The 27,268-nt window shown below is 43.6% G+C and overlaps 1 protein-coding gene across 5 annotated transcripts in view; it reads right to left on the bottom strand.

Moving 5' to 3' along the window:
• The window catches only part of IKZF1 (IKAROS family zinc finger 1), a 96,425-nt gene that overhangs the window by 61,081 nt on the left and 8,076 nt on the right, over positions 1-27,268 (bottom strand). For all 5 annotated transcript variants that reach the window (XM_058534790.1, XM_058534793.1, XM_058534794.1 and 2 more), the window contains exons 2-3: positions 21,038-21,091; positions 12,841-12,960 (exon numbers count right to left, since the gene is read on the bottom strand). In XM_058534790.1, the coding sequence (XP_058390773.1) occupies positions 12,841-12,960; positions 21,038-21,077 (160 nt within the window). In that variant the 5' untranslated portion in view covers positions 21,078-21,091. The remainder of the gene's footprint in view (positions 1-12,840; positions 12,961-21,037; positions 21,092-27,268) is intronic.

Genomic DNA, 27,268 nt, shown 5'->3' with positions numbered 1-27,268 from the left:
AAGGAGAACTAAAAAGCAAATTTTCACATTCACTTGTCATGACAATTGAGAAAATATTTTGAAGAGAACACTGATTTAAAAACTACTTTGAAAGGGAGTTGATAAATGAGTAGTTTTTAGATAAATTCCAGAAAGGATTAATCTAAAATGTTTTTCAATAATATAGTGACATACTCTTCTACAGAACTCTACATCTGCCCCTCTAACAGGTAGCCCCCAGCCACAGGTAGCTTCCGAGCACTTGAAACACGGCCAGTCCGAATTGGGATGTGCTGTAAGCATAAAATACACACTGGATTTCAAAGACTCAGTACGAAAAAAGAATAAAATAGTCACGAACAATTGTTTACATTGAGTGCACGTTTAAATAGTAGTATTTCAGGTACACTGAGTTAAATAAAATATATTAAAATTAATTCTACCTGTGCCATTTTTCTTTTCTAATGTGGCTTCTAGAAAATTGAGAATTACTTATGCAGGTCTCATTATATTTTCATTGTACTTCCCCATTCACAGCACTACCCTAGCACATTTGATTCCCATATTTCGCAAATATGTTCCAGAAATGCTGGTATCGTTCATCTATGAAACCTCTGTCCCTGAACCAGAACTGTTCATGGCTGCTGTGTCTCATAGGGCAGAAGGCCAGGGCTGCCTGCCTAGGACCTGACTGGAAAGACTCCACACCTAACACTTAGAGAGTGTGCATGTGAGCAGTGCGCAGAAGCAGAGAAGGCTGGTTTTAAGGGTAAGTTTTTAGGATATACTCCATCAGTAATAAAAAATAGTTCTTGAAATAAGAAAACCAAATGAATGAACAAACACAAACCCTTAACAGAATTTTTAACATCTACAGTTACGAAGTCAAATATAAAAATCAGTATTGAGACCATAGATTAGTAATAATACTACTATTTTTAAATTGTGAGTAAATGTAGTATTTATAACGGCAAAATAACTCTTACCTTCTCAAGACTAAAACCACTTCACTTAAAACCACAGGATTCTCTACTGAACACGAATTTCACCAAAGACTGCCTCAACTGTAATGCTAAGATTAAATAAGTAGTAGCCACACCGGATAATACTTAATTGTCCTTATTTAACATTATGGTGGGAGCAGAAGCCAACAGACATGCTCTGGGGGCACTGGCGGAGTCATATTTTTACTGTTATCGTGTTCAACTGGAGAGTGTAGCAATATTGCGAAAATGGTAAAATTCTGCCTGACTCCAGGAATGATAATAATAATCATATAGCTGCCTGCAGGGCTGTAATAATAGTTCTCTTCTCATTTCAGCAGGATTTCACCTCTAACGTGACAGTCCTTCATTCTGAAAAAGAGAATGGCTGCATTTGCCACGAGCCTGGTAACTGCAGCCAGGACCCTGGGTTGGGTGGGAGGCCTTCCATCCATCACACCCCGCCCGGTGGGGAAAGACACCGGACGTTCAGGGCTTCACCGGACTCATGCCCGGGTGATTTCAGTGGAAATTGACAGCCTGCAGCCACATCCCCTGTAGGGGAAGTACTCTCCTGGCAGGCAGCCTTGCAAAGACACACCCAAGACCTGCCACTCAAAGATCCCTGCAGCTTAACTCCCTCCTGAAAGTAGGGCAGGCAACGGCCCTTCAGTGAGTGAATCCAGTGCAGCAAGTGTCAGGTGCCTTGAAGGAGGAACATGGGAGAGCCTCTCCAGCCCTTCAACAGTCGAGTTGGCTTTTGGTAGTTCCCCCAGCCACTCGCATATTGCTAAGCCCTTGCTGAGAAAGTGTCCTAATGAAGCCACTGCATACACAGGGACAACTGAAGAAGTTACCTCCTAATTTGTACACACATCTCAGGGTTGTATTTAATCCAAGGAACTCAACAAAAAATTATTTTGAGAAGATCAAGTTCAATCCCATGTTTTGAAGGATATTGTGAGGCTAACGCTTTCCCGGAAATATCATGGTAACTTAGTAACCTATTAACGTAATGCAGACAAGTCTCGCTTTGCATTTTAAAGTTCTTCTAATAATAATAACAATATCTCATAAGACACAGAATCTTTTTCTAATCATAACCCCAGCAACAAAACTAACACACTAGAGAAGGCTTCTATTTACTAATACAGCGTCTAGTTGGTCCGACATTTCCAGTGTTTGATATCGACAGCAGAGTCATTGGGAATCAACTCTTTTGTTGGACAACCTATCTTTACCCTTACTGCCCACGGTATTCCCAACAGGCTCACTCTTCCACAACACCCCTTCCATAAAACATGCATACCCACGCCCACACCCACACTGCTATCCACAAAATAATTCCTGTGTTCAAATTCATTGTAGCTGTCAAGACATTAAACTTTTATTTAAGCAAGTGACGTGCAGGTAAACCAGCTTTCAAAAAAAAAAAAAAAAAAGCCCTAATTTGTAGCATTGACCGAATTCTGTAGTGTCTACTCTTCCAACTGTGGTTGGCTTCAAGCTGCCAACAGCTGAACCAGAGCCCGGCAGCTCTTCCGAATCTTTAACGGTTGGCCGATCCCTGCTGGCTTCAGCCCACCATCAACTCAAACACACTTTTCTGAGTTCCCTATAAGTCTCTGTTATCTTCCAAATCCTAACAGGCAAAGAGTTTAAAATTTTGAGCAGATCTGCGGTAATGTGGGAACTCTAGTTCCTGCTAAGACCTTGAAGAACCTGGGCTTATCTGGCGGGTACAGTGGCCCGGCCTCAACCAGGCGCCCAAGCTGTGGAAGCCAGCAACGCGGCTTCCTGGGGCGGCCGGCTCCGCCAGGCAAGTGTTTTCATCTAATTGAACTGGTTCTGTGGAAACTTCACAGGGCAATGGGTAGCGCTCCGCTCTGCTTCAACCTTTCTACTTTTGCATAAAAGGAGGGGAAGCTTTTTTTTTTCTGGGTTATATTTACACTTCCCAAATCAGAAAATGTCCTAACCAGATAGGAGGACAGGTGGCGACCACAGCTCAAAACCTTTTTTTTTTCCATTTCTTTCTGAAACCCCATGTAGAAGGAAAGTTAACGAAATGTCGGTTGGTTGTTTTACGCACCGAGCTAACTATTCTTTCAACACAGATGGAACAAAGCAGAAAATAAAATTGGGACCAAAAACCTAGAACAGGAAATACTGTTTATCTATCCACTCTGACAGATACAAATCTATCTTTATTTCCCTTAGTAAACCAATTAGGTTCAGCGTGATCTTGAATTTAAGTTGTCAGAATAAAATGAAGATAAGATGAACATTGGTTTCAGTTTGGAAAAATAAACAACTTTTCAAAGTTAAATGCACCTTTGGAGACATGAAGTAAAAACTGGAAGCATGGTTGGAAATGCCAGAATTGGAGTTTTTCAAACTTTTCTGGCCCAGTTTTTCTACAGGTATTCCTTTTCTTTTTAATTCATATGGCAGGTTCTGGAACACTACTGACTATATTACAAAATCTTAAATAATCAGCCACAAATTGCCCTTCTGAATGTGCAAAGCTCTTGTGAGTGGGATGGAATGAACACGTGAGGACGAAGGTGTTCGGGTTACATGGTGGTGCTTCAATGTGGGTTCTCAGCCAGGAGATATGTGGAGACACTGGGGGCATCATGATGACCGGGGCAAGGTGTGACATAGGTGGCTAAACATCCCCCAATGGGAGGGACAGTCTCAGCCAATAAAGGCTTCTCCCCCCAATACCAATTGTGCCCACTGAGAAACAGGGACCTAAAATAATCCACATGATGAACTTTAAATTCAGGCGCAGCCTTAAATTCCTTCCTCTGAACTTGAAGTTGTCTCTACTGTCCTACCAACTCTCCACCTGAGAAAGCAATGCCACCACTCCACTCATTCATTCAGTCGGCATGTGCTGGACACCTACTGGATGCTGGCAACACCCAGGTGCTGGGACACAGCAGCAAGCAAATCCCAGAGCAGCGCCTTCTATGTGAGTGGTGCCAGGTGCCGTGAAGAGAAACACAGCAGGGTAAGGATCCAGAAGATGGCACTGGGATTTTAGATCATGTGGTCAAGGACGGCCCCTCTGTGTGGGCCTTCTGAATGGAGACTGAATGCAAGGAGGGACAGGGCCATGAGGACACCTGGGGGACACATTCAGGCCCTAACGCAGCCAAGGCAGAGCCCCAAACCCAGCTCCTGGATGGCTAATCCTGCCTCCCCTGGAACTCCACTTGGGCTGTTATATTTTAATCCTTTCTCTCCACTAACTCCTTCCTATAGGCCTTCAAATACACTTGAGTACTCTCCTCTTACAAAGATCAAATTGAAAATGCTCCAGATTACACCCCCCTCAACCTGCTTCCTTCTCTCCTTCCCGTCATCCCTAATGTCTCTATTACCCCCACCTTGCTGCCTTCCAAGCATTCTGCCCATTCACATCACCTTCTACACTGTGACTTGGGCCTCCACCGCTATGGAGGTAGTCTTGGGAAATTCATCGCTGATCTCCCGAAGGCCCCATTCCCCAGCACCATCTCACTTCCCCTTTCACTCTTCTTGCCTTCGTTAAAATCTCTTTTCTGGTGGCTTTTACGCCATATTTATTTCTGGAAATTTTACCTGAATCAAACAACTCATTCTCTGCCTCCTTCCTTGCTTTCTCGTCTAGACAATTATGAAAATTTATTTCGCAAGGCCCTCGGTGGTCTGCTGTCCCTCCTGGTGATATCACCATACAGCTAGAACTAGCTCTCTGCACCTCCTACGCGTACTGCCTTCCAGACAGCTCCTTGGCTACCAACTGTGAATGGATTTCAAGTTACCCCCAACTCCTTGTATATTTCCCATTTTATTCAATCACCAAGGTGGAAGCTGCAGCCACTGAACTCACGTGCCCACAGTGACTAAGTGGACTAATGCTATGGCCACTACAGGGAACATCTCCATGCCCTGCCTCCTCTCCCGCCACGCCCTCTGGGATCAGCACAGTCGCCAGAGTGATCTTTCCAGCACACAGATCTGAAAGGGTCATTCCCCAGGTGAAACATTTTGAGGGATCCCCTCCGAACACCACTCCTCACTCCCAGAGCAAGCTGCCCTTTCGTATCTCTGTCCTTCTGCCCACCCTCTTCCCGTCCACCCACCCACCACTCTTCTCAAGTCAAAATGTGACTCACCCTTCCTGTCCCTGCTCAAGCCTCAACTCTGTAAATCTTTCCCAATCCTCCTCTTCCCAGCCCAGCTAGGAACAATTCTGCCTTTTCTATATTCTTGAAAAAAAACTTCACTAAGTTCCTGCGAGTGAGTTCTGCTGTGCGTTACTGTTATTTGGCCATTAGTCTCGAAGCTTTAGCTGCTAAGGTTTTACAGGCAGCGACTGAATCAGTCCGGCACAGTGAAGGGCTTGGTCGATATTACTGCTGTTGCATGGAATTTCCTAACGGCCTAAGAGTCGGAGAAACTCAAGTTTGGACACAGCACTAAGCCAGCATAAATGGTATCTGCACAAATTCTAAAGCGAACTCAGAAGGGGAGGCGAGGGAAGGGTGGGGGACTTCAGCGGTGGCTCTGCTTTGGGCCATACGTTGAAAACTTCCAAACGTTGTGGTCATCAGCCTCTGAGTACAAGCAGGCAAGGACATACCGGCCTGTATATGACAGAAGAGAACACAGCAGTGCGACAGTCCCTCGTCCCCATGCACATCCTCCCGATGGGTGTGCCTTCACTAGTGGTGGCAAAATGACGCCTCTGCCCTCCAGTCCAGGCCGGCCTCTTCCTTGTGTCCCAGTCTCAGCAGCTGGTAAGGACCTGACGGCTTGCTCAGACTCTAAGGCCCTGTCACAGTGACCAGGCGCTGCTTCCTCTGTACGCCTTATTTCTTAGGAATTTTAGGTTTTTTGTTAGGTCTGTGTATCAGGGCTTCTCCCTGAAGTCCCCTGCCAGGAGATGCCCTGGGCACGTGTGCATCCAGTCTCCAGAGCCACAGAATATCTTACAGCCAGCACACCAGATGGAGATGATGATAACACCCATAGCAGCCGCCATGGGTGACTGTCCACCTTGTGACCCACCCGGTTGGTGCTTTCCATATATCACAGCGATGGGCAAGGTGACTCCCCTGGCAGCACAGGGATGGAAACAGCATGAAGCAACCTGCCAGGGCCAGCAAGTGAGGGAACAGCAGAGCCAGGGACCAAATATCCCTACAGCCCTATCCCAGGCACAGAGATATTCCTCCAAGCAACCAACTATGGTCTCTTGTCAACTACCACACAGGACACACATACACACGGACCATCACACATACACCACACACACCACACACATACAGACCACACACATATATACTCATACCATCCATGCCACAGATACACACACACTACACATACCACAGACACACCACACATACACACACACATAAACACACCACACATAATACACACAGACACATACACTATACATATAGTATACACAGACACACCACACATGTACCACATACCATACACACTGCACACATACACACACACACACACACACACACACACACACACATACCAGTTTCAGTTTTCTCCAAGGAATATTCTTAAACCTGTGCTGTTTGGTTCCATCTGTCTATTCCAATACCTAGTACAAGATGGTACCTGATGCAGCACACAATCACTTATTTTAATTTTAATGGACCAACACCTCGTGATGTTCTGCAAAGATCACGATTTCCAAATGTTTTGCAGTGATCTACAAAGTAGATGTAATAAAAAAACTTAACATTTACTTTTAAATGGGATACAATGAAGTTTTGAAGAGCCTCTCTCTTCAAAACCTGAAAGACTTAAAGGATAGGCAAAATAATTTTTTAATGTTATGTCTTATGTTTGGAAATTCAGGAAAATAAGAGTCTTTCCAACTGGAATCTTTGGATACATCATGGTGACAATATCTGCTCTCTTCACGAGGCATTCCAAGATAGAGACAGTGAATATAAGATGAAGAATACAGAATTTTTAAAATATGCCCCATCACAACCATTGCACACTACTTCAGCTATGAAGAGGAGAAAGGAACTGAAATGCAGAGGTGAACAAGAATCCAAATGATATGCTTTTAGTTATTCCACAAAGGAAAATAAAAAACCGAAAACCAACACACCCACCCACCTAAGTTCAGCAGTTTTCTGCTTTGAGACTTCTTTCACAGAGCCCATCCCATCTGAACAGGCTTGAGCTCAGCTGCAGCTCATGCTCAGATGCTGCTAGATAATATTTCTCCCTAGCTAAAATGGGGTTTATCGGTTCAGAAGAGATGCATTTCACAGATAAAAACAACTTCCTCTAACTGCTGATTAGATAAGCGGGCTTAAGCATCCGTCCTCAAAAGCTGGCTGCCCAATCTCCAATTAGACCAAAGCCCACCGCTTTCTCTTTCCAGCATCTCTCCCCTCCCAGCCTTCGGAGAAGCGTTACAGCCACTCGTCCATCTCTCAGGACTCTCTGGGTATTCTGCCTAAAATTTTAAAATGAAGGTGAGATTTGACACCGGAATAACCAATTAAAAATATGTGAATCCTCTCACAACTCCCTCAGTCCTCGAACTCAAGACTGACTAAAGCAATTTTTACTTTGAGTGAATGGATCAAAAAAGAAAATTTATGCTTTTACACAATCTTTTCCCTGGATTCGAGGGGAAAAAATCCAGATTTTTTCAACTTTTTTTTCCTTCCATTTTTGCCAAGGTGAATCAAACCCTGGTCAAACTACTCAAAGGGAAGGACCCAAGGTGTGCTAATTCAGCTTTGAGAACACTACCTCACGAGCGCAGAGCCGTGGGCTCTAAACACCACACTGCAAGGTGCGACCTACAGTAAATAAGTCCTAACATAAACTACGGATGAAACAATGGTTACCACTTCCTCCCAACTCTGGGAGGAGGGCATGTAAGTGAGCAGAGGCAAAAGCAGCATGTTCTAGGACGTACCGGGCATGTAGAAATACACGTTATTACCCCATATTCAAACTCACGCAACCCGCACATTTGCCTCTGCATAGAGTAACTACTGCATAAAAGGTCATCCCGACTATCCGTTCACGGAGCCAAGCCATTTGCTGAGCCTTGTTCAACCCCACATCAGTCTCCAGTCTCTTTGCCCTCCCATGATTCAACTGCTCTCTGTGCCTGTGTACATCATCTTTCCAGTTCAGTCCTACAGCATTACTGTGCCCCTGGGTCTTCCCCAAATATTTGAGTGTGCTGGTCATCTTTCCCAGGGGTAGCCGTCTCTAATCTTTCTTCTCTATATCTGGTTCCTCCCTCTCTCCTCTGCTCCAGCCCACCAAGCCTCCTTCCCTGCCAGCCATCCCCATTCACAGGGGAGGGGGCCTCCTCCTTCATTCACAGCCTGTTTTGTGTCTGGAACCAGCCAACCCACAGCCTCAGTCCCTCCTCTCATCCTGTCCTCTGAGAGTGGGAGATGTACCTCCGGGCGGCGAGCTCAGTGACAGCATTCCAGAGCTCCAGGATCCCTCCTCAATTTTAGGACATGGAAACATGGAATACAAGCGAAGGGAGGGCAGAGCAGTAATGAGGCAAAAATTCAGGCTACAAAGAAGGAAGAAATCTAAGGATTATTGAATAAAGAAAGACAATAACTAAGTTTTATGTTTTTTTTTTTAATAATACAAAATGCCTATCTGCTCTTTAGATGCCAATTCCAACACAATTCCTACAGGAGACGCTTTTAAGAGCCCCTGGTCCACAGCTGGCAGAAGAAATCTCGACCCGTTTTCCACTGCTCTAGTATGCATGCCACGGCTGACTGAGTGAATTTGGGGTTGCCTTAAGAGGTCACTGAGCACATCCTCTGCTGTAAGCTGTTTCATACACAACCACTTCAGAGAGGTGAGATTTCTCTTATTTTTAAAGAGACCACTTCAGAGGAACCAGCTATCATCTCATTAAATAGACTGTTCTGATGACAAAATCCCTCATAGTCAGGAAGTCCTCTTTTGCATCTAACTTAAATTCTTCAAGCTGCACTTCAAATCCTTGCTTCCTCTTATTCAGACCTAGAAGGAACTGGAGCCAAATAAGGGTTATAGCCTGGACTCGACCTTATTTCTCTGACATCTGTTTTCCCATATCTTTTTTTTTTAAATCCAGGAGACCATATTTCTACACAGTCCTGTAGGTGTTCCTTCAACACTGGGTGAAGCAAAGAGGTGTGAAGTTATTACTTTTCTCATCTGGGAACAACCCAATCATCAGTATAAACACTGCCTCCCCCATCTTAGGGGGTTGATTTCTATCACTTCCCACCAATCTTTTCATTACGATGGTCTGTTCTCCTGGTTGAGATTAGATTTGTCAAACTGGTAATGACGGCTCATGGCTTTTCAAAGGCACTCCTCCCTCCTCCTAAAACGGACAGCCCAGCGCTCTACTATTACCAAATATCTTCCTGCCTTTTCCCAGCTTCTGGCCTCCCATCATTCTTCCTTGATATTTCAACAGTAGCAGCGAGCACCCTGGACTCTAACTTGGGTCTGGTGGTGGCCAGCACCTTAGTCTCTCCCTTGGTTTTGCCCTGTTCTAACTAGTTCCTCCCTTCTCTTCTTGGCTCTATTTCAGTCTGCCTAGTCCTTGGATCAATTCCTTTTAATTAATAAGTCCCTCTTCCATCCTTGGTGCTACAAATGTTGCTATTCTCTTCCCCTCTCTCAAGCGAAGCTACAGCAACTTCCCTTACCCTTCTCATAAATCTTTAAAAGCTCTGCTTTGCACAAATTGCATCCTTTTTCTGCCTTTTACTGTCCTTTTTACTTTATGTCTGTGTTATTCTGTCTTCAGCAAAGCATGTTTACGTTTTTCATTCAACCCTCAAAGTCATTCTGTGAGACGTGCTTGGTTACTTCTGCCACTTGAAAACGAGGAAACTGAGCCTCAGAGAGGGAAAAGCCTGCTGAGAGGCAGGCAGCTAGGGGAGGGGCTTGGACGTGGCCCTTCCATCTCTAAGATGTGTCTTCTGTGCCCCACAGCGCCTCTCCGCCCCTTCTGCGCCTCCTGCCCCATATCCATCAGCAGCACTTCCTCTTCCTGCTTCACCACTCTGCAGGGAGGGGCTTCTTCTCGTTTCCTGTTGACGCTCCTCTGCTCTTCTGGCTTCTTCCCGTGGAGCTGATGAAATACGGCTTCAAATGTATTTCCTTTTCCTTCGATCTACTAAGTCTCTTGTCTTTTTATATTGTCTCCTAATGCTGTCTGCATAATTACTTTGTATATTGCTGCATGTTACAAGTTACTTTAACAAGCAACCCATCACCACATACTAATTCCCTTCAGAAATCGTAAAGGATGGTTTCTAAAACTTTGTTGCCATGAGGAGTAGTCGATTTCCTTGATGCCTCTTCCCACTGTTCGTTCTCTTGGGATTCTGTCTCTGACCAACTTTTCTCCTCACACCTCTCCCCTCTCATCTGTGCTTTGGCATTCCCCGGAGTGAGCCATTGCTCCTTTGGATCCAGCCCCCCAGGAGGGCGTTTACTCTCTGAAACAGTGTTTCAGCACCCACTTCAGACGGCTTTCCCTGCCTGTCCATATGGCTACATCAACAGCTATTTACAAACCGAGCAAAGAGGTTTTTCAGGTGTTTTAAATTTTACAACTCTGAAATTCAGTTTTGATAAACTTTATCCTGAAAGGAGAAGTAGAATGAATCGTGTCACACATGAAAACAAGAGGACACTGGGAGGAGACTACAGGAAACCACAGAGCAGCCCTGGCTCCCCAGCCACACCTGCATGGGGCGCCTGCTAGGACCTAGAGCTCAAATCTCAACCAAGAGAGTGCAGTCTGGGAACCAGTCAGAAGTGCCTGCCAAGGGCTTGATGACCTCTTACCAGAGGAAAATCACCAACAATTTGAAGTTCATAAGGGGCGATATATTTAGAAGATTGTGAAGGCATTTATAACAATGGTTTATTTACCTATACCAAGTGAACTGTGCACTGTTCTCTACTCTCCAGGAATCAGCCTGACTTTCAGTTCTCTAAAGGATGCCCACGGCGACCATGGGCTCACAGGCTGCAGGGCAGCTGTGGGGATTTCAGGGAGAGCTCCCCGGTTTCTCCGCAATGTCCCCGAGTGTCCTAACTCTGATGTCTGGGGTCTCGGTTCATTGAAATGGTTAGTGGATATGTTTCTGTACAATTTCTTCTGCTCTTGGTCCCTGAGCCCCTCTTTCTGTGTCCCGGGTAAATTATGAGCATCTATTCATTAATATGCAAAGTGCAGAGAACAGTACCCATCTCACTGGTTGCTTCAGGGACTAAAGAAATGAGACAATGCATGGTCGCCCCAACATTAGCCATTCATATGCCACCTCTGCAAATCTTTATCAGATACATGCACCATCACTGGCCTAATGTTTTTATTTAAATTTAACTTTTTAATTTATGTAAATGTGTTTTTAAAAGAACCTTTGTAGCAGTACGGTGTATGATAAACCAGTATCACTTGCAATAAACAGAAGACAATCTTGAAAGTAAATGCATCAATTACAGTAAAGTATGCTCTTCTGTGTCTCATCTTTGGGAAACCCTGAAATGATGTGTGCAGAAGAGAGCGGAAGATCCACAAATGCTTCTTTTCCCATCCGCTCTCCCACAGATAGTAGGCATATTCTAATAGGGAGAAAGAATTCACAAATTTGTTTTCTTGGTTCATGTACTACAAATGGCTTTAGCCACTATCCTTGTCTGTTTGTACAATTAATTGTATAGCTAAATTTAAGCAAAAGAACCATTATATCAAAAATCTACTTGGCTCCTAAGACACACGTAAACATATACAATATGTTTCTTAGTTATTACATCAGGATGTCCTATAGAAAGACAGCTGTGTGATTTTCATAACCCTGAGAGCTTCACATATGTTGCCCTCTTTGCCTGCAGGAGCTTATGCAGCTGATCTACATGTGATCCATTCTACCTCATTTTGACCTGTGTACCCTTCATGCTATTCTTTTGTGCAAATAAGTGGCTCTCAATATCATTGTTTTTTCTTTAAAAAGAACAAGAAAATAGGTATTCCAAGGAACTGTTGACTTATTATCTCATGAGAACATGGTATAATGGAGTAAAAACTAGTCTTTGAGTCAGAAGTTGAGTCTAATTCTGACTCTGCTATTTGACCTTGGTTAATTCACTGAACATCTCTGGCCCTCTGTTTTCTTATAATAAACAGGGTGGGTTAGGTTTCCTAAAGATGAACTGTAGCATATGTAAGTTAATCAGGGGAGAGATTGATGATACTTCCATACTCACCTCTTCATGGAAAAGGTATGTAAATATATGCTAACTGAGATCATCTAGATTACTTTTAACATTTAGAAATTTCTATCAAATTTTCTATTTTCAGTTAAATTTGACATTTAAGAAATAAAGATGAGAGAGATGACATAAAATGGCCATATTTGGCTCCTTCTAATCCAAAGCTCTAAAAATAAACAGTCCTATTGCCATAATACATAAAATGTATAATTTTCACTATTCACAATCCATAAAATTGGATATTCCTGAAGCACACTGAGGACAGAGGACAATGCTAGTAACATGCCCCCCATGGCAGGGGTACTTCTCAACTCTGCCATTTTGCTCCGCACGTGGGTCTCACGGCCAAGTTGAGCTGTGAGTGTCTAGCCTCCTTCATACAAGAGGGCCCCATCCTGCTCAGCTTTATTCTGTATTTCCTTAACGCGGTGGCTGAGGGGACACAACAGAGAAAATGACTCATGTCCTCTAATCACCGTCTCTGGAAGAATACAAAGGGAAAAGGTTTTATAGGAATAGAGCATGCAACAGCCTGCTAACAGGATGCCGGGATGACCCAACTCACCCACTCCTCTCTCACTCTTGGAGTTCTGCTGGCCTCCAGACGTGGTGGAAAGGTCTTCAGGGACAGGCATGGGTTCATCACCATCATCTGGAGTGTCACTTACTGGAGGGCTTTCCTTTCCTGAGGAGACAAGTAGGAGCTTGAGTTTCTGGGGGCATGGTCACCATGGATGGACCAGCAGGGAGGCCCCAAGTGCCTGGGCCTCACCTTTGCTTGGCTTGAGAGGACAGCATGAGGAGGCAGTTACTGGATTGAGCTAATGCTTCTCTGCAGGGATTAAAATCTACTTTCCTTTTTATAAAACAATACCATTACCACACCAAAAAATGAGAGAACATAGATGTGCAAAACGAAAAAAGATTAAGATCCCCTTGAGATTATCACTAGTAAAATGATGGTGTATGCGTGGGTGTGTGAATGTGTACACACGCATATATATATTTGTATATCATAGATAACATATGGTGATATATTTTCTTTATCAAAATAAACTAGTTTTTAGATATTCTCATGAATGCTTTTCCATGCCTGTGACCATACTTTTACAACTTTATTTACAATGTCTGTGGGTAATACTCCATTGCATGGGTATACTAGGATTTATTTAAATCCTTTTTCCACTTTTAAACTTACATTGTTTTCGATCTTTTTTATTATTAAACAACACTGTAGTGAACATCCTAATAGTCAGTCTTTGCACATGCTCTTAAGAATCACCATAGTATAAATCTCCAGAAGTTTTATGCCTAGGTCAAAAGGCATCTACATTTTTAAGGCTCTTCATGTGTTATGCCAAAATTTTCGCCTATAAAGTTGTTCCAGCTTACCCTCCTGTAAGCCTGCTTCCCCACACTTTCATATTAGTTTGTTTTAAGGTCATCAGACTGGGCCCTCTGCTCAGAACTACACATTCTGGGTCTGTTCACTTTCTTTTCAAGGCTCAGGGAATATTTTGGTGGCTGCCTAACTTGATTCAACTTGCTGGGGACAGGAAGCTTGGAAGGAGAATGAACAGGGACCCCCACGCCTCCCAGGAGCATGATTCCCTCCTCACATGCACGGCGAGTCTGCCAACATGAATTCTTATCTTTGAAATATAAAAATAAAATATAATCCACACAACTGCAAAAGTTGCTTATACTTCACAAAGTAGGATCTACCAAACGAAATACAGTTCTACAGGATGCCTATATCTATTTTGACTAAATTAGAATTAAGTTTCTCCAGAGGGTCCAGCAATAGGGAAGTCACTCCCCCTCCCAGGAATCCAACACTGGGAAGCCATAACTGGTAGAAAATGCTCTTTTTCCTTTGAAACTGAAACTCTTGTATCTTCTAACCTTCTAGATGTAACTTGAAATTGAGTTAGGGGACGACATAAACCACACGCAAGAAACAGCTGGTGAGGTCCTAAATTGATGCAAATAAGCCTTCAGAGCGGCTGCGGAAGACCAGCTGGGATTAAGATCCTAAAGGGAGGTTAACAGAAAATCGGCAGGCTGGGACTGCATGTTTGTTGGCGGGGCTGGAAATTTATCTTCCAGCTTAGTGGTAATTACCACAATTGGCATATTTTCGGAAAGAATATCATTGGGTATATTTGGATAGTCAACGCAAGATGAAGAGTTAAAGATGGGGCAGGATTATAAGAATTTCCCAAGGAAAAACAAAAGGCCAGAGAGAAATTGACTGAAGTGCTCATGTTACACTAAAGCCCTGTAAATGTACGTTACACCAGGAATATTGTCATTGCCCTAAGTAGAAGACTTTAAAAGTAACAACAGCTAAATGTCTCCACGTTGTTAGTTTTCTCCCGTTGCATAAATGGGGAAAATCTCTGAATAGGAGAATGCAGGGAGTCTATGAACCACTGACAACTCTTTCTTTCTCATGACTGCCTAGAATGATGGTTTTCAAACTTCAAGGACTTCAGGGAGATGGTCAGAGGGGTCTTTTTTTTTTTCTTTTTTTTGTAAGAATAATCTTACACAGAACTTCAACAGATAAAACCAGTCTTCTGTGTAAAGTGGGGACACTGCAGGGTGGAGAGGCTAGAAGATCAGAGACCCAGCCCCCAGTCTTCTCGAAGACCCCCTGAAGAACCTCCACAGAATTGACAGCAGAGACCCTTGGCCTAACAAACTGATCCAGTGATGAAATGTGCATAGAGTGTGGCCGTGTGCACGCATGTCTTGGGGATTAACCAGTTGTCATTATTATGGGGTGGGAGGTTGAGAAATTAAACTTTATGAACATATTTTCTTATTATGATCTCCCTGTGATAACTTTGGAGTACTCCATGATGGTGTGGGACCAATTTAGACATCAGGACACACTGAAACCAAGGGAGGATCACAAAGAATCAGGACTTATCTGATGAGGGAATACCATCTCTCTGCTCAGTTCATGCTAAAATACGTCCAAATAACTCCTGATTACTTTTTTAAAATTTAACTGACCTGTTTATTAGGGAACAAGACCAACTACAAATTGTTGAGGATGCCTATAATAATAGACATGCTTCTTCAGAATTCTATCAGTGTGGTCTGGCTCCTGACTTGAACTAAGTGCCACCTCTCTAGTGTCCCTCGTCTTGTATCTCAGTACTTTTATTGTTTTCTACCTAGGGGAGAAAAAGGAATGATGAAAACAGTAGGGATCACGATTCTAAAATGTCGTGGGTCAGACTGATCAACAGGAGCTCCTTATGCGGAAGAAACACACGGGGAGAAGAGAATAAAAAATCAGCCTTGGCATGTGCAGTGGCATCTAGTAGAAAGTCGAACTAGAAGAGAGAGAGTTAGATATATATTCATGTGCCCTCCAAGAGCTCTGCTGTAATTCAACCTTTCCTCGCCTTCACTCAGTGATAGTTTTTAAGAGGTCATCTGATTTGCCTAAAAGCCCCCAACGTTGGAGCAGTGGCTGCTGAGACATTAATTGCTCACATGAGCCTTGTACTCAGTGACCCCTGGATTCTTCCAGCGCTGCAGATATTTCCATGATGAACATTTACCACTTCGTGAAAATCTTCATGTTAGGCAAAAATATTTTTATGTGTTGATTTTAAACAAATTTGCCCAGTTAACCATTTAAAATGCAAAACCATAGAAAGATTATAAAAGATAAAAAAAATAAAATTAGTAAATCAAGTCAACACACCCCAAATATTAACACACTGTGACTAGAAGTCAGTTGACCTGGGATATAGTTCTGCTTTGACCAATTATAAGACTGACAGAAATGAGGAATAAGTTGCCTCTGTAAGACTCTTTCCTCAATGGTAAAATGAGGTTAAAAACCATGATTTTGGTCTAGCTCACAGGATTGTTGTGAAGATAAAATAACAATAATGTGTGTGAATGCTAATATGCTAAATAAGCTCATGAGATTACTTTGTAAACTGTAACACACTGTAGAAACATATGGGATGTGTAGCACTAAGTGTCCATATTTTCTGTAAATTCATGTACCACGACATGCAACACACAGAAATGCAGACAGCCAGAAATCCAGTATTTAAAAAGAACAATTTAGGAGGTGCAATACATTTTCACTTTTTTAGAAAAGTGAAAGAAACTTCTTACCAATTTACATTTCATTTACCTACTGCCTATGTTTCAAATAAAGCATTACCTATGAGAAGTTTTTTGGGCAAATTAGATGAGAAAATTGTACAATTAGCTTATCAACAGAAAGTAAATAATTTCTCAGGTAGATTATAATTCACCCAGCAAACTTCTGTGATTCCTTATCTTCCAAAAGCATGAGTTTTTTTTATACACAATTACCCATGTGAACATAATTCATGGGGGTAAATAAAAACTCAGAATATAGAATCTCAGCTCTATAGAACAGTGGAGAAGCTTGCATCCAGGGTCCAAATTGGGCTCGCATCCCAGTGCCATGTCTGGATCCCTATGGGACTTCTGGTCAGTTACTGAAATTCTCTGAGTCTCAGCTCCCTGCAAATTGAGGATGGTACGTGTATCTTCTTCATTGGGTGCTTGTAAAGTTGAAATGAGAAAAATTCTTAGGGCAATGTTTGGTAAATATAAAGCATTCAATCAATGTGATTTACTATGATTAACTAGAGAGAAAATATTTCCATTGATACGTCAATATAGATGAGCTTCATTTCCCTAAGCAGATTATGCATGTCTACAGTGCATATTTCTTGTTTCCATGTTCCCACAAATATTATAAATACCATTAAGAAAACATCCAATGTAGCTTTCGGGTCTGAGGATCCTTAAAGGTCAACTGGCTCAAGTCTGTCATTTTGCAGATGACATTACAGTGGCCCAGGAGGCATAGAAAACTATCTCAGGTCCCACAGCTGGGGGCAGAGATGGGAGGCTGATATAGGTCTCTCAACTCCCATATCCCTCTCTCTTCCCACAGGCTGACTCTTCCTTTGGCAACCTAAACAAAAAATAACACACACGCTTGAAAAGTATTTTGGAAAGACTGCCAAAGAAGAAGGAGAGAAAGAAAAAAAAACCTTACCAAAAGAATGAATGAGATGTGCCCAAAAGGAAAGAATAGCTTTCAATACTATTGTCCAAAACCAGTGGATGCAAGTCAGTAAAATTTACTGAGTGTCTGCTACCCTAAAGACACTATTCACCAGGGCTCAGTCGACATTTAGGATAAATCCCAAGGAAGAAAGAACCAGGTGGTTTGCAAAAAAAAAGGGACGATATTGGGTATTTCTCTGTTTTTCAAGTGAATATTTCACATCTATCAGGTTGACCCCTATGAAATTGCTGATACTGGAACATTCTTTACATATGAAAGTGGCAATTTCAGAGGGTTCAACTTAGAAAAATCTATTTTTTTTCTTTCCTGTGGACAGCACTGAATAATTTTATGGGAAAAGAGGATGATTTAGTAGCATATTCCTCAGATTTCATATCAAGAATGTCAACTCCTGCTTGGTTAAATGTACATCCTTATTCCATAACTAACTGCCACTTCCCTCAATCTTAGAAATGAAAAGGAAAAAGGGATGTGATTAGGTGTTAACTGGAGAAGCAACAGGAAGTAGAAAAGCATTCTTCAAATCTCTAGTGAAAATGGCACAACTCTTCAGATGTTCTAATCACTGCTTAGAATGCTTCAAGTTTAACAGAAACCCAAACTACTAGTCATGTTTCAGAAGTAGTGTTTCCTTCACTAAGTGTATACAAACTAAATTTCAGACCAAACTTTAAATCTTTTCAAACAAAGAAGAGTTTCCTTTTTCAGGCAGTCTTGTGTCATGTGGCCTCCCTTCATTCTTGTCTCCACCCCCAGCTACCCTCCCCTTTGAAAAGCCAGCATCCAGAACAAGTGGAGTATCTAGCATAATGTTAAGGGCAAGAAAAAGATGAGAAGAAAATGAGGCTTTTGTTATTTTTCTTACCAAGACATGAGATCAGATTATTGACCAGCTGTTCCTCATATGAAACATTACAGAGATGCTGCCTCAGCTAGGGCTTTTAGCTTTGGCTCTGGGACATCAGAGTGTAGATTCCAAACTGATCCAAGGGGTCTCCTATTCTTCAAACACCTCATGCAAAATGCCTATTTGGAAGCTACCCAAGGTAACAAGGAAAACCACAAGCAACAAGGAGAAACAGTAGAAGGGTCTCTCTCTCTTTTTTTTTTTCTTGTGAGGAAAACTAGCCCTGAGCTAACATCTGTTGCCAATCCTCCTCTTTTTACTGAGGAAGATTGGCCCTGAGCTAACATCTGTGCCCATTTTCCTCTACTTTATATGGGACGCCGCCACAACACGGGTTGACAAGTGGTGCGTCGGTGCACGCCCGGGATCCGAGCCTGCGAACCCACGGCCGCCACAGCAGAGCACGCACACATAACCACTACACCACCAGGCTGGTGGTCTCCTGGAAGGGTCTCTTTTTGTATTTGGAATTTTCAACATCTGGTGCTTTGACACTGATCACCTCCAACCACGGTCCCAGGGGATGGGACCTGCTTCCTGGGGAAGGGCCACACGTCTCCTTCAGAGCAGGCTTCTTCAGGCCAGCAGTGACCCAACCCCAGTCAAGCCAAATGAGAGGCTTCAAAGAGCCAACATTTTTTTTTTCATTTAAACAGTATTTTTGTTGTTGTGTTGTTGTACTTCTGTATAAGAAACAAAGTATGTGCTTAAGGAAAATAAATTCAAATAGTGCTGAAAGGAAGAAGATGAAAAGCAAAGGTTTCCCTCCCCTTCCTCCCTAATCCATTCCTTCTTTCTATCACTAAGCTTCCGAGAGGAAGTCCAGGTTAATAAATATCACCCCAGAATTTTCCTAAGTTTATATGCATGTAGAAAGTGTGTGAGTATGTGCATAATTTGTTTTCATTTTCACCGATGGGATCACACTTTGCAGACCATCCTGAAACATTCTTTTGTCACTTTCACATATATCTTGGACATCTTTCCTTACTAGTATATTTACATCATCCTCTTTTTTTGGGGGGTGGGGGGTGAGGAAGATTAGCCCTGAGCTAACATCTGTTGCCAATCCTCCTCTTTTTGCTGAGGAAAATTGGCCCTGAGCTAACACCCGTGCTCATCTTCCTCTACTTTCTATGTGGGATGCCTGCCATAGCATGGCTTGATAAGTGGTGCGTAGGTCTGCGCCCGGGATCCGAACCTGAGAACCCCAGACTGCCAAAGTGGAGTGCGTGAACTGAACTACTACACCACCGGGCCGGCCCCTTATATCATCCTCGTTTTTAAGAGCTGAATGAACAAGTGCGTGGATGTACCATAGCTTTCAATTATTAGCACCAATGCTGCTGTGAGCATCTGCTTGAATAGTCTGCACACTTGTGAAAGGGTATCTCTATGGTCAACTCATTCAGTACAGTTTTAGTTTATATAGATGTGCCAACCTTGAGGACCAATTTTCACTTCCACCAACTGTACATGAAGGGCCTAAGTGCAACAGTGGAAAAGCTAGCCTTTGGCTTGCTCTTTACAGCCTGGAGAGTTTAAGTCCCAACTTTCTAAATGGCAGGGGTAACTGGCACAGAGCAGGAGGACGACATGTGTGATACGCAGCAGGTCTGCCTCCAGTTGGATGGGACTTGCGTCTCCTCTCCTGCACAGTTCCAGTGAGCAGCCACCAAGCGGGGCAGTCGCCGCTCACTCGCTCTGGGTCTTCGTCATGAGGACTGACTCCGACAGAGATGCAGAATTCAGCAAACACTTGTAAACAAGTTGGGGCAGGAGGGCCAAGCCCAGAGGACAAGGACAGGCCATTTTTGCATTGAGGCCAGCCTGGGATTGACCTTGAGCCTGTGAGGCTCTAAAAGATAAAATACTGAAAACCCAAAGCCCATGGAGGCTGCTACTGCTGCTGTCACCTCTGGGTCCATGGTCAGACAGAAGGTGGGCTTCCCACCCCTATGAATATGGGAGCTGTGCAGGCTTTGCCACACTAGCTGGTGGTTCATCCTCCTCAGCATCACCCATTGGGACAGTCTGTGATCACCCTTAGGCTCATCTCCTGATACTTACTGTCTACTTCCTGGGTCTCCTATGATGAGAAAAGCTATGTCCAATACGGCTTGAGTAACATGGTGAAGGGGAGTAACGCTCTTCGCACGCTTAACAAATATCCTGAACTGTGCCCCCAACTATGTTTTTCAAACTACTTTCTCCTTCTCTCCCTCCCTCTCTCTCTCCCTCTCCTTCTCTCTCTTTCTCCTTCTCTTTTTCTCTCTCCCTTCCCGTCTCTCCCTCCCTCTGTCTCTCCTTCTCTCCCCTTCTCTTTCTCCCTCTCCCTCTTTCCCTCCCTCTCTCTCCTTCTTTGTCTTGCTCTCTCTCTCTCTCCCTCTTTCCCTTCCTCTTTTTCTCTCTCTTCTAAACCCATCATTGGCAAGTGTTTGGGGTCTAGAGCAGATCAATCAGTCATTTTCTCCCCACGAGTACCAACATATATTGAATCCTTTCCAAGCTGCTCTCAAGATTTAACAGTAAAAATAATTTTATCTTGGAGATTTTTCTGTTCAGGTTCTCAAATTGGAATAACCTCTAAAAGTTGACATTAACCATCGACACAAATTCCATCTTGGTATTTCCTTTTGCAGAACAGCCCTTCTGCCTCCCCCAGGAACACAAGGAGCACCTTGACTTCTAGCCCCCAGTGGAGCAGTCCTCACGGACTCCCCCGTAAAGGTGTCTCACAGGTCTCACCTGAAACTTGGGACATGTCTTGACCCTCATCAGCGTCCATTGTCCTCAGGTTATCTGAGAAAGAGAGGGAGGGATTTTAGTTTAAAGCAAAGTACTAATAAGATATGAGAGAGAGAGAGAGAGATAGAGAAGCCCTATGTATTTAACAACAAGGTTATCTACCAAGAATAATGCATTTTCCTCCTCACATACTTGCTGGAGTATCAGACTGGCACAGACCTTGATCCTTTTAAAAACAGCACTACAAAGATTTATAAAAATATCATTACAAGCACAGGAGGACCAAATTTGTTATTTATTGTTAATTTCCTACTGCATAATAACCCAAAATGCAAACTGACTGCAACAAAATTAAGCAGAAAATTAAATGGCCCTGGGTCATTGTAGGCACAGAATTCATTCTCTTGGCTGATCCATAGTTATGTTCTTTCTAATTTACTGAGCATGCATCGATGAACCTTGAGTCAGCTTGGTGACACGCGTACAATCAGCAATCAAAAAACGAAGCAATTTGCTGAAGAATGTCTCATTTACCCAGGCAGGGCTGCATATCTGAGCAGCTACCGCACTCCCTCCATCAATAATGAATACAGCTCCAGCCTGGCAGATGGGCAACACGGGTGCTTCCGTCTCTGTCCCCCACTCGTTCAAGGCCCTTGCAGACTTTGCCAGCGCTCTTATGCAGGAGAAGTGAAGCTCATGATGGCAGCAAAACAAGGCTGAGAGAGCACCCAAACCTTCTTGTTTTGCTGACAGATGGTGGGCTCTGCAGATTGGTTTAAAAAGAGAAAACCAATTGGGAAGAGCTGCCCTTGGGTGGCGACAGTGAACGGCCTGCACACTGCACTGCCAGCCACCACGAACACCGTGAAGAGGCCCCAAGTCAGATGGGCAGAAGGAAGGGGTATGTGTGTTCCCACTGCGGGTCCTGGCCTACACCTTGGAAGTCTCAGGTGCCCCGGGAGATGACATCTGGGAGCTCCATGGATGAGAAATCTGTGGCCTGAACAAAGTCTGCTCATTTATGTTCTGTTGGACAGCCTTCAGAAGAGATCCTTCTCTGACCAGCAAACTGAGTCTATTTGTTGAATCTAAATCAGGTCACTTTTTTCTGGGGGGGGCACCTCAGTCTTTTTGGTTCAGATGTGTGGATCTGAGCTGTGAGGCCTGTTTTCAGCAAAGACCTGGACACTGATGGATGGACCTTACCCCCTCCAGTTAGGCTGAAAACTGTGGGCAGAGGCCATATATACATATATACATATAATAGCTTTTATGGTACATATGGAATACATAGTTTCAATTTCAGTCATGAAGACATGAATGACCATCACTCACTTTTTCTGGATAGTAGGGGTTTTCATCTATTTCTGAAAGCCACTGAACTAGTCTGAGTTGTGACATAAATTTCCAAGGCTAGTGTGTAGCTTAGGGGTAAGCAAGTGACCACAAAAGGGAAAAAGGCCCCACGGCCCACATGTGCTTCAGCCCCAAGACTGAAGGTCCACAAGCAAGCCAAAGCCAGACACACCAGCCCCAGAGGCTAACACCAAACCAGCACCTGTGTCACCAAAAAGCAATGTGTCCAAAGTCTCACACACTTTTAGTGTAAAAAAGGCAAAAATCTATGATTCTTCTGAAACTGTCAAAACAATCATAAAGAAATAAGACAGATTCGGGGCTAGCCTGGTGGCGCAGCGGTTAAGTGCACGCACTCCGCTTTGGCGGCCCAGGGTTCGCAGGTTCGGTTCCTCGACACGCACCGATGCACTGCTTGTCAAGCCATGCTGTGGCGGCGTCCCATATAAAGTAGAGGAAGATGGGCACGGATGTTAGCCAAGGGCCAGTCTTCCTCAGCAAAAAGAGGAGGATTGGCATCCGATGTTAGCTCAGGGCTGATCTTCCTCACACACAAAAAAAGAAATAAGACAGATTCAAATGAGAAGAATCTTCGTATTCACTGTGCAGCATTAATACGAGATTCAGTTTTCTGAAGATGAGCACAGTATTTTATTGTGATATATCACAAATCGGTCCTAAAAGTCTCCTGTATTGATTGCTGAGACACATAACAGAGCTCGAATCTTGTTGCAACAAGTACTACTCTTAACACAAAAATTTTATAATGTTGACTTTGAGCTTTACGATACACAAGTGATACATTTTTACAACTTTTTTATAAAGGTAAGAAAATATCCACAATTTTCACCACTTAGGACTACCAAATTTTTTCCATGTGGGTGTGGGTGTGTGTTTGAGTGTGTGTACACACACAGAGCTTTTTAAAAAAATACACTACTAAACATATTCCAAATATACTGTTGTAAAATATTTTTTCATTTAATATTACAAATATCTTTTTATTTTACAAATATACATCAATACCCGTGTTTTAATGGCTATGCGCTACTCAGTTGTAGGAACTGATTTAACCAATACCCTCTTGTATACTCAAGTTATTTCCAATTAAAAGGAAAAATACTGTTTCCTAAGGCCAGCTAATGACTCCCCACCCAAGCACTACCGGAGAAGGCATCCTTCCTGCATGCCGCTGGGGTACCCTCTGGGTTTGCCGTCAGGGGCAGAATAGATCAGCACCGAGTCCCCTTCACGCATCAGTCTGTTCAGGCAGGGAGAGGTGAGAACGCCTCACAAAGCAGAAAACTGCCCAGGCCCGTGGCTAGTGCCCAGAGCAGGCTCCGCTTGGTGGGAAAGCCCTTGCCCTGGGCAGTCATCTCACAGATGCAAGCTCGTCTGTCTCCTGTGTCCCGAGGGAGCAAGGGTGAGGGCTCCTTCCTGGAACCAGCCCTGCCTCAGCAGCCATCTGCACACTCAGGACAGTGGGTGTTACGGAGCCGACCACACCGAGCCAGAGGACTCTGGATTTGTGTCAACTGGCCTGTTTCCATTTTCACTAAATGTCTATAACCACTACCCCCCCGCCCCACAGAACTTTGTTAGGTAATCAGCTCACTTAGATAGATTTTCATACACACTCTCAAAACCCCACTCTGACATCAGGGCTGCCGCAGGGGGTGCGGCCAGTGCAGTGGCTGGGGGCTGTGCACAGAGGACTTGCTTGGACTAATCTTTGGTTGTCACCACTGTTTCGACATTCTTAATAATTTAGGAACAGGACCCGTGTTTCCAGTCTGCGCTGGGCCCTGGGAATTCTGGTCTGATGTCACACTGGGGGTGACTTGACAAGCTCCCTCAAACTTCCCCAAACTCCGAATCTGCATCTTTTTGGATAAAAAAGTAGTGACATTTTTGTAAAAGTGACTTTGCTTTTAGGCAAAGACCAAAGGAATAATGCACAATGGGAAACTGAGGGAGAGGAAATTCCACCCTCTCCAAGACCAGGCAGCCCTGGGGGTCTCAAAAGGGGCAGTGAAATACCACCCTACCCCCGTTTAATACACACACGGCCGCGCTCTGTATTTTTAGACAGCCCTCTTCTCCCATGTGGAAGCAGCGCCCAGTGTCAAGTAGACAATGGAATTCAGGCTTGAGATGGTCTCAGCTATAAAGGAGTTTATAATTAGTAAGAGGAGTTCATCACACAAGCAAATTAATAACTTGTTTTTGCAAACCTTCACCTAAACGAAAACCAAGATCAGTAAGCCTGTAAAGGGAGACACTGCAGGGAATAATTATTTCACAGAAACAAAGTGTGATTTTCTATTTTGCATGGGAAACCCAAACAATTTTAGGCCAGAGCTCAACATGTTGATCGTAGAAAGTCACCAATATCAGTAAATAACTGTCACCTGTGTAGTTCTTATAACCATGAATGCTTTTATTGTTTCTTTGGAGCGAGCAGTTCTGAATCTTGCACAAGGGGAAATAGATGCAGAGATAAGTGAAGGGCAACGTGACAGGCTGTCGATGGCCGTCCCTCTAGGAGGACATAGCCTGTTGTCATAATCACGACTCACCCTCCTCTCCTACTCTGGACTGGTCACTGATCTGGAAGTCTAAAGGCTCTCTCTGTCTTTCCTTCTATCTCTTTTATCTCTCCCTCCCCATACCTCCCTCCTTCCCTCTCTCTCTCTCTCTCTCTCTCTCTCTCTCTCTGTCTCTTTCTCTCTCTGTCTCTCTCTCCTTCTTCTGATCAAACAGGACTTTCCTAGTTTCAGTTCAATGAAGTTGGCATATCAATGACTTCAGAGAACAGGGTATGTTGAGGATCAAGAACTGAGAAACAGGAACAGAGCAGGTCCAGAGCATACCAAAACAGGCCACTCCTGCCTGTGAGAACGTTCCTCCAGCGGCCAGGCCAGACAAACGTGGACTTACTGCCTACGCTGACCCTTCGGAGCTTTGCTTGGGGACAGTGGACTTTTTGGAACACTCTCTCTGGCCTTGCTTTCCTTTCCTCCTTCCACACCCACACAAGACTGGAACTTGGCTATCTCCTGGGGAGAAACATCCAAGAGCCCTGGGCAGTTGTGGCTTCTGAGCAAGGAGTCCAGGCAAGGCTCCAGGAGTGTCCTCACTTCCACCTGCCAGTGAGCAAGTGTCTCAAAGAACAGCTCGGTGAGAGCCACCAGAGCTTTCAAGGGCCACTGTCGGTCGGAAGGGCCGGGTGGCGGTCCTCAGACCCTCCTTAGCCTCCCCATGTGCCCTCTCTGTCTCTATGATGAAACTCTCTTCACAGTACTTGCTCTGAAATACCCAGGCTTTTCCATAATTCTGAAAAGGTGAGTCTAGATTCATGAAGTCAAAATTCAAAGCCAGCTGCTTGTCAAGAACCACAACTTGATTACTTTTCAAGCTGCCCAAATTAATGGCTATTAACAACATAAGCATAGTACATAGCAAGCCAAACTTGCTGTAACAAACTGCTAAGGTTCACTCAAAATTAGTCCACTCATTGGGAGCACAGAGCATTTCTACAGGCTTTACAAAACGTTAGTTCTCTGAGGTTTAAACAATGTCCACTATCTTTCTTTTTTTTTTAACAAATGCCTTCCTCTCGCCTTATTGTGTATAGTGAATTTTCTGTCCAGTAATATTTTATAACATTTCTTGAGTATTGTATATATGTCAGAAAAAGATGGTACAGGACAGGATGCTGGTATTAGTTAGCTTTATTGAAGCAACCTACTACGCGCCTGGCATTTAATTGCTAAGCCTCAAAGAACCATGAATGTCGTCCACTTTGTCCACCATCTTATTTGAGTGCCTGGTACAGTGTCCAAGGTAGACCTAGTATTCAATACCCATTTGCTAAATGTGTATCTTTAACCTTCACAGTTAAACTGTATTATTATTACACATAATCTGTATTATTATTTCCATTTTATAGATGAGAAAACCGAGGCTAAGAAAGAAGTAGCCTGCCCAAGGCCACATATCTGAGAGACAACAGAGCTGAGAGGTGAACCCATGACCACTGGAGTACCACTCCTGCAGTAACACCCCAGTGCAGTGGCCCCAAATTTCAAATGTATAACAGACAAGGAATGGATGTTACCTGGATCTTAACAGAAAATAAGCATGATCTTTGTAATACTCTGCAATTAGGGCAAACTGTATCACAACACTTCTACAAGATAGCTAAATTCTGGCTATTTGGTCAAACGTATGCTATTGGCTTTTTTCCTCCCCGATGAATGCGGCTGCACCAGCGTTACATTTGGTGTTTTTTCCTTATATACTCAATGACGCTTATTTTGAAGGGGGCGGGTAAGAAGGGGGAACATGGGCCAAACCCATAATCTATTTAAAATGCTTGAGGTCTCAGACCTTTTTAATAAAACCCATTATTCCTGCTAGAGAAAGTTCTTTCATCTTCACACTGGTAGATTTTATTTTTGCAAATCTATCATATCGCTGCGAATTACACTGTATCTTAAAAAAAGAAATGTTCCAAGAGAAAGCTGAGGCAATCTGCACGGTCTTTGTGTCTAGTCAGACGGATCTTATAGGTTTTCCTAACAACTTGACAAAACAGGTCGGGAGAACATGAAAACTTCGGAGCACTCATTTCATTTCTAATTCTTTTCAGTTTTCAAAAATTAGCTGCCAATCTACACATTTTCCTGATTATTCCACAGAGTATTGCTGGTACAAATAACAAAGAAAAACAAGCTTTAAACAGGACAGCAGGGAATCCAATTTGGCTTTCACTCTCCCACCCCCCTGTATTTATCTGAGCCACAGAGAACTCCTCCTGCAGTTGGTTCTCCAGTGAACCTGCTTTGTGAGGGCAAATTAGCTCAGATG

The sequence above is a fragment of the Diceros bicornis genome, chromosome 41 (genome assembly GCF_020826845.1).
Source record: "Diceros bicornis minor isolate mBicDic1 chromosome 41, mDicBic1.mat.cur, whole genome shotgun sequence".
NCBI classification, from domain to species: Eukaryota; Metazoa; Chordata; class Mammalia; order Perissodactyla; family Rhinocerotidae; genus Diceros; species Diceros bicornis.
The sequence above is the reverse complement of the archived record's forward strand: the minus strand, read 5'-3'. Positions and strand labels throughout refer to the sequence as shown.